This window comes from Notothenia coriiceps, unplaced genomic scaffold (genome assembly GCF_000735185.1).
Source record: "Notothenia coriiceps isolate Sejong01 unplaced genomic scaffold, NC01 NC01_scaffold00025043, whole genome shotgun sequence".
Lineage (NCBI taxonomy): Eukaryota > Metazoa > Chordata > Actinopteri > Perciformes > Nototheniidae > Notothenia > Notothenia coriiceps.
This window is the reverse complement of record NW_011357744.1, coordinates 963-9,798: the sequence shown is the minus strand read 5'-3', so window position 1 is coordinate 9,798 and position 8,836 is coordinate 963. Positions and strand designations below refer to the sequence as shown.

General features: G+C 40.5%; 1 protein-coding gene across 1 annotated transcript; it reads left to right on the top strand.

The window, feature by feature from the left end:
- Nucleotides 1–3,148: 3,148 nt before the first annotated feature.
- LOC104955913 (protein 4.1-like) lies at nt 3,149–8,568 on the top strand (the record flags this gene model as incomplete). Its single annotated transcript, XM_010783310.1, has 6 exons — nt 3,149–3,462; nt 5,615–5,902; nt 7,266–7,370; nt 7,549–7,591; nt 7,679–7,754; nt 8,350–8,568. Coding segments are annotated over 6 exons (1,045 nt in total), but the record flags the coding sequence as incomplete, so codon positions are not given.
- Between the last annotated feature and the right edge of the window lie 268 nt (nt 8,569–8,836).

Sequence of the window (8,836 nt, the reverse complement as noted above, 5' to 3'; positions counted from 1 at the left end):
ACTGAGCTCACGAAGTCTCGCAAAATATCGCAACTGCTCGCGAGATCTGTGTGACGTCAAGGGAAGCTGGCTTAGACATAGTGGACACTGACAGCGTGGGATGCTGGTTGCCATATTTGGTAGTGTAGCTAAGCTAACTCCTTTGTATGTATGGTGATATAGCGTCTGCCGAAAGAGCAACACTTCACCCGGACAATGTCAATATGCTGTTGTTCTTGAACAAGAACACATAGACTTGTACTCTTGCATATTGAGTCTTGTATGTACATCACTATGTATGTAGTTGTGTTGTGTAGTTAGTAACACATGTAGAGTTCTAGAAAAGACATGGTGTAGACACAAGTTGGAAGGGGGCACAATAAACCTGACGAGTTTGAATTTGAGTTGATTATGAGTTTATTTTCAATTGATAATTAGCTCACAATAAGTTCACTTTAGTTACTCACACAACTTGACACAAGTCCGGACTTATAAGTCCGGACCTGAACCTGAACCTCTGGACTTGAGTCCGGACCTGAACCTGAATGTGAGTCCAGGTACACAGCACTAGTAGGCCTACTACTACTTTTATCGATACCGCTTATCGATCCGGTGCTTTAACGGTACTTAAAAAAGAAGGTAAACTAACTAAACAAATTGTGAACAAAACTAACATTGCTTTTTATTTAAATTAAATACATAATATTTCACATCAAAAGAAACAACAATCGTATACATCGTATTAAATAATCGGATAGAACTGTAAACAGAAGAGCTGAAACTTTAACAAAATAAATAACTCGGTTACCTCTAATCATTAACCCATGTTTGTATAATTGAGTTAACTCCGTGTGTCGCTGCTAGCATTCACAACACCTGACGTGGAAACGTTACTCGTGGATGGGGGGCTACAGCGCTACCAGAAAGACAGTCGAACCCGGTGCATTTCTCCGTCTGAATGTGGTGCACTTTTGCTAAATGTTTAGACAAATTGCTTGTGTTACCGGCGCCTTTGCATGCTAAACTCTTATTGCACTTTTGGTAACGAGCATCGAGACGGGTAAAGTTTAACCACACCTGGGAGCGCGTTCTCTCTGCCATCTCCTGTGTGTGTGTTGCTGCATGTAGCAGCTGCATGTGTGTAAACTGCCCCGCCCCCTCGCAAGCAGGCGGGGATTGGAAAGATCTAAAATACTAAAAATAATCATCGACGCATTTTGCTGTCTTTTTGCATATTAGAAACGGAGTTGGCGACACTGAAACTGCAATATAATGTTTGTGTAGCAATAATACATATGACAGATATGTACCGACCGATAACGTCGGAGCTTAATCGTACCACGGTCTTTAATAATTCAGCCCTGGGGCCGTTTAATACCGGGGCTCGGTACCCATCCCTACACATGACTGGCTCAGCGGCCACAGGTTGTTTATCCTTGACAGTCGCACAGTGGGCACACACTGAGAGAGTCTTTTCATATTCAGCCAATGTGTACACGCTTCACTGCAGACCTCAAGAAGAAAAAAGACTTTAATTCACTCACGGCAAAACTTACTTTACTTACTAATTTACTCTCGGGAAAAAAATGCACTCCCTATTCCATTGTCATGAAGGTGGAATCTAACTATATCCAGGATAAGTTTTATTGGATCCAGGCTAGAAACATGTTTATTTCTGCTGTAAAGTTGGGCATTTTAATATGGGGGTCTATGGGAATTGCTCCTTTCTGCATCCATCCCCTGTCGGCCACTAGATGAACTGCAGTTTGTGGCACTTCCTTCTGGGCTTGTCAGGAACGTCAAAATCGCTATGACGCGCTGATTGGCTGTGGGTGGGCCAGACGTGCATGTGGGTGGGCCCAGGCACCCGGGCCCACCCACAGCTACGCCACTGGGGGCAGGGATGATGTTTTTTCACAAACCGACAGGGTTAGTATCGAAAGTGCTCCCTCGGCAAGAAGCAATGGGATTTTCACACTGAATTTCCGAATATTGTAGAAAATAAGAATAAGAAGTCACTTTTAAGCAACTGTAGGTTTTTTTGACACTCCAGACATTCTGATGTATTGAACAAAGTGTGGAAATCTCTTCAGCTTGTTTTAAACCCAGATCTATTAGTTTTACGTAAAATACCAAACACAATTGACTTCGAGCTGAGAGAACATAAAATGCTGACTCATTTCCGGTTTTTGAGATTCATTCGTGCAACACTTTATTAGTACCAAATATAAGTTATACGGCAGTTATTTTTGGCAATAGAGTGATAAAGCATGTGTGAAATAATTTAGGATGAAGGCAATTGTACTCTTTTTGCTCAGTATTTTTATTACTATATTTATATTTGCTTTTTCAATATGGCCTTTTTTTTTTAAACACATGACAAATTAAAACAATTTGTAACACAAGCCGTGCTGCAATCATGTTTGGCTGTTTGAAAGATCCTGCAGGTGGCTCCAGCTGATTGAAACTTGTCTGCTCAATACTGAGGAACCAAAGTCCCTCTCCACCATTAAGGTTCCTTTACCTCCGAGCTTCACTAAGGCTGTTTTATGCATTAATCTGCTGAAGGGGGTTGTCGCTTTTAATCTCATTACTTCATTTTCCGTAGCCGAAATTAAGTACTTGATACTATACCAGTTTAAATGTACATGTTTCTTGAAACCAATTTAGTTCGACATAACAAAACAAAGTATTACATCCCATGTGCTTCAACATACCCTCATGTACAACAGTTTGCATACTGTGTTCTGTTCAACAGGTCATAACTCTACCTATTCTATCAATATATACTTTTTTTTTACTAACCCGGGGGAGTGTGGGAGAAAAACTCCCTCTGGAGGGAACACAGGGATTGTAGCCTTTGCAGACCATTTAAATGCATAACAACCTATTGAACACACTACAGGAAAGGGACCCCCTCCCAAAAAATGTATAGGGCCTCTTTAAATGTACGATTAGAGGCTTGAAAAGCAAGAGGCTGAACCCCCCTAAAAGTATTCCTGGTTCCTTCTATCCATGTGTAGAGTGCCTTAAAAAAATTAACCTAAATTAAACCCAAAAAACGTTTTCTGAAATTTGACACCCTGTTCCAGACTTTAAATTTGACCTTGTTTTCACCTTGGATTGACATGATCATGATTTAACTTGATTTTGTCCTCTATCTCCCCAGCTGTTGCCATGACAACAGACGAGGCAGAGAGTCACCAGAAGAAGCCGAGGCAGCAGGAGGAAGCCGGGCAGGAAGCAGGATCTCCCCCCCCGGAGGAGGAGCAGCTCCGGCCTCGCAACCGCAACTCTGCCGGCCGCGGCCTCTCCCGCCTCTTCTCCTCCATCCTGAAGAGGCGCTCGCAGTGTGAGAGTGAGGCAGGAGAGAAGGAGGACAAGGAGGAGAATGAAGCCAAAGCCCCCATCGCTGACCCCGAGCCTGAGCTGAGGACGGAGGGGGCCCCGGACCGCCACTCCATGAGCAGCGCCGATGCTCAGGTCAGCTGCACACACACCTGTGTTTGATCACTGACTCTTATTATTTACTGATGAACCATTTACATTGTATTTTTTAATCCCACATCTTCAGCATTTTGTGTACTCGTGTGGAACTCCATCACATTGTGAAGGAGCTACGAGACAAACGCATAGTCTGATAGATGGATAAATAGATATATATTTAATGATCCAAAGTTGCTAAATTGTTTAATCGAAGCAGCATTTTGACAGTCAATTTACAAGAATTACAACATTTCTTAAAAATTTTTAAAAAAATACAAATAAAATAAAGATAAGAAATTAAAAAAAGAATATACATATTCTCAGTAAAAAATAGATATATTCAAAGAAGTATCTCTATATAATTTTCAGAATACATTAGAATACTCTCTAATATACCAATCTAATAAACATATATACATAGTGATACTAGGAGTGAAGCAGGTAGGACCCAAACGCAGATAACACTGATAATACCTTTATTTCAAGGGCTCTTATCTAACATATCACATGGACAAACAAAACACTCCACGGTGAACTCGCTCACAAACAAAAGACGAACCAACACTGAACACAGGAAGAGACTAGACTAAATACAGGGAGGGGTAATCACAAGACGAGAAACACCTGGGCAGGGGAGGAGAAACACAAGGGCCACAGGTGAACACAATCAGGTGAAGACAACTAGACACACCAGGGAAACTAACGACAGGAGGAAAAACACAGGGAGAGGGACCAGACAATAAGGAGGAAAACATGACAGGGTGAACAGCAAAACACCCAAACCTAGACATAAAAACGTGACATAACATGAATATCGTGACACATGGTGTACTACTGTATATACATAACGTTTTTTTAAATATACGGTATAGTAGAAGTAGTAGTATTACAGTATGTGAAAAGTGTTAATGCTTATAGAGGGGAGAACCTGAACACACTATGAAGCAGTGAGTTCTGTTGCAGGAATCAGAAAGCCCGTAAATTAGTTAGCATTTTTATGTTTTTTTGGTTACATATCTAAAATAAGATCTGTGCTTAAGACAAGCTGAAGAGATTTTAATGTTTTGTTCGATGACATAAAATATGTCAGTAAATATCCCACTGATGAATGTCTGAAGCTTCAATGTGTCATGAAAATAGCAGTTGCCAACAAGTGGCTAAACAACCAAACACAAGTTATGTGACCGTGATCTAGTTTGTTTTTTCCCTAATCTAAACATTTTTCACTTCTAATGATTGCATTTACGCTTCCGAAATCATAAAAAAGGTGTTAATTCAGCCTACAAAGATACATTTTCACTTCAGCACTATTACTGGGAACGCATGGTTTGTTGCAGGACTCTCTGACAGTCCAGGGGGCGTATAAGCAAACAATCTATGAAGAAGATAGAAGTGTTAATGAAATAACTCCAAACCCAATACGGCTCCTCGATGCAGAGAAGGAACTGTAAATAACTGTAAACTCATATCAAATATTCATAGACTTTATCACCTCCACACACTCCCTGTGAAGAAGGGAGTCAAACAATGTGATTCTTCTGGCAAAAAATTAATAACTCCAAATTGTTATTAATTTTAATTAATTAAATTAATTGTTCTCCTATTTCAGCATTTGAAAACTGCTTTTTAAGATTCTTGAGACATATGAATCACACTAATACATTAATTAGTATTCTGTGGCATGCATATTTGTATTGATAATGAGATATCAGACCTGACCCGTCTAAATAGATGATTAGAGATGGATTAGAACCATGGAAGGTGGTGCGTTAGTAATCGTACTCTTCAGCGTCACTACGTCAGTGAGCTGTCTGTAACAGTCTCTACAGGGTCTGCCCCATGATAACATGTAGCGTTTATCTGCTTCCTGCTCTGTGTGTGAGCCTCCCATCCACTGCATACCCACACAAAGAAGTATTGGGTTAAGGCTCTAAATAAAATCATTATTCATTTAATAAAAGTGGTATTTCCAAATGTGACAACATTTATGGATGAAATATAGGTATCCGTTGAAGAATTGATCAAAGCAGCGAGATTTGAAACATTACCATTAAGGCACACAGTTGACCTTATTTGATATCTTTAGTAAAACACTCATGTTTCATCAGAGGCTCATTATCAACAGAGTGTAACCTGTACTGTCTGTCAGGCGGCCCAGGTAGAGAAGAAAGAGGCAGAGGAAGAAGAGGGTGGAAAGGACAAAGAGAACAACAAGGAGAAAGAAGAGGAGGCTGTGCTGAAGAAGGAGGAGAAGATGGAGGATAAGGTGGAGGAGAAGGAGGAGCAGGAGTGTGGGCCTGAAGGAGGCAGTAAGAAAGACGAGGAGGAGAAGACCGCCGAAGAGCATGCCGAAGCTGCCAAAGCTCCTCACAGACCCAGGACCATGCAGATCAAAGTCAACCTGCTGGACGACGCTCTGTACGAGTGTGAGCTGGACGTAAGAGCAACCTTTTATTCTATCAAACTACATTTCATCTGCCAAAATGATTGAATTGTGTGCAGCCACATGCTTTTGATGAAAGTATTCAGGCTTTAGTCTAGTTGCCAGCTCATAGAGTCCTGTTGTGAACCTGGAAATGTGGAGTAACATGAAGTTTTATGTTAGAAATGTATAGTAGGGTCTCCAGCACATGTCGGATGCTCGCTTGCATATGTTGGGCAATTTGCACAATTGGTATAAGTTGCATTAATGACCATTATAGCATATGCAGACAAAAGTAAAAAAAAGGCTTCGCCGATTTGGACAGTTTTGGAGGTTATTGACAATTATTCTGACAATTTAAGAAAAAAAAAGTGGCCATGTTTGTATTTTGGGTCCATTTGAAAGTTTTAGTCGACTCAAAGGTCCAAAAAATGTTACCGTATAATCTCAGAAATGGATTCAACCTTCTCAATATAACTAAAAAACCACACCAACATTGTCCAACTCGACCAAGCCATTTTTCAACAATTGTCTGCATATGCTAATTAATGCAACTTATGCAAATTGCCAAACATGTGAGTTAGCATCCGGCAGTTCATATGTGCTGGGGACCCCTACTATACATTTCTAACAAAAAAAGTAGACTACCGTAATTACCAAGTTTTATCAAGTAAGACAAAGTTACAAACATTAAAACGTAAAAAAATACAAAGGTTATAGAGCAGTAGTTGTTACACCAGGTTTACTTTTATTCAACCTCGGCTCATTTGAGACAAAGAATTTCATGCAAGCATTTTCAGTTTGTTTGATAGAGTTGGATAAACTAAAGAGATGTGAAAGCCTCACATGGTTGGAGGCAGACATTTCAGAGACTGATATCTCCAAATCTGGACCAATTAAACCAAAACTGTCTGCATGGGTGCATACCACCAGAGGGATGGGAGAGAATGTTAGTTTGAAAAAGTTCTGTGAGTAAAGCCTACAGAACAGAACAGTTTACAGAGAAGAGATAACATCTGATCCTTTTACAACAAACACTATTATCCTCTTTTTAGGTTTTACTTAACTTCCCGTCTCCAAACCCAATGAGGAATGTCTTAAATCTCTCCTCAAACTTTCAACTAAATTCAGTGCAAAACCTAATACTAATGACACGCCTAATATTCTGTCTTCTTTAACACTAATCTGATAAACCATCATCTTTGTAGTAATCATATTCTTTAGAGGTCCTGGAGGAACATTTGAAATGCTCAATACGGACCACCACTAACTTTATGAAGCCAGCAGACAGATTCTGTAATGTTTGCGTGTGGCTCTGCTTCAGTTCTTACCTTTTTAGCCACTCAGTGTCTTGTTCCTTTATTCATATGTGTCTCAGAAACATGCAAAAGGCCATGAGCTGTTCATGAAGGTGTGCAACAACCTCAACCTGCTGGAGAAAGACTACTATGGACTGGTGGTGTCTGAGACGGCCACAACCAAGGTGAGCTGGATTTGAACCAGTAGAAGTTAAACAATCCCACCTCATGATTTAATGAAGAAAAGAAAGGGCAACTCTTTAATGTACATGTCATTGATGGTTAGATTTGCCTCAGTTTTAAAGGACTGAACATGATCCATGATATCGAACCTCATGCCCCATCCCTCATTTTTTTTATCAGACCTGGATGGACCTTACCAAGGAGATCCGCCGGCAGGTACCAGGTGAGCGGAACCTCAACCACAAACAAACCTTCTTTTCTTACTTTTATCTTGACACATATTTTATCACATCTTCATTTTCTTTCTTAGGTGCCACCTATAATTTCAACTTCAATGTGAAATTCTATCCACCGGACCCAGCCCAGCTATCTGAAGACATAACAAGGTACTGCACACATCAAACTGATGAATCAAATAATATATTATTATTCTCCAGATGACAGGATAATGTTAGGATAGGAAAACAGTGCACAGGGTAATCTGTGGTCGAGTGCATGTGTGTTTCCAACAGTATCATCAGTCAAATAACTCAGAGACAAACATTAAAACAATAAATGTGTAATTTATGCAACATATTAGTGATTTTAGCCTGATTGGAATACACAGAAATATCTGTCTCATGGTTCCCTCGTCTTGAAGTCTTTTAAACATGTTTTTCGTTATATGCCTGAAATAAGGTCTGTGGTTAACACAAGAGATTTTATCGCGTTGTTTTACAACATTACACTTGTCAATAAATGTCTGAAGCTTCTCTGTGTCTTAAAAACTGTGTTGGCTGAGAAGTGACTAAATGAGACCTTTAGCTTAGCATGCATGTATTTGTTTAAAGCCTTTATTGCCATTAGGTAAAACAGCCTTAACATTTAGTTTATATGGTTTCCTCCCCTGCTAGTTTGCGCCGCTTAGCAAAGCTGTCATCTGGTTGTTTGTCAAAGTTCAAACTCAGAGCTCCCCACTGAGATCATGTGACCCTGCTGCAGGTACTACCTGTGTCTCCAGCTGAGGAAGGACATCCTGCAGGGGCGCCTGCCCTGCTCCTTCGTCACGCTGTCCCTGCTGGGATCCTACGCCCTGCAGTCGGAGCTGGGCGAGTTTGACCCCGAGGTGCACCCCCCCAACTATGCCAAGGAGATGAAGATGGCCCAGGGTCAGACCAAGGAGCTGGAGGACAAGATGATGGAGCTGCACCGCACATATAGGTCAGAACTCAGGGACACCAGTGCTTCACTTTCCTTACCTAATCAACTAAGTCAACGGATTTGTAAAAGAGTAATGTTGTACCCCGTATTCAACATTTTTCATCAAAAGGACATAAATATCGTCTGCAAAATGCAACTGAGGTGTCCAAATGCAAGGTGAGGAAAGTTGAAAGCATTAACACATAGTGCAAAATATTAAATTACATTCAAATACATTGTAGCTCCCTCCAGTAAATGACACGAGGCAGAGGTCTTGATTTAAAATACA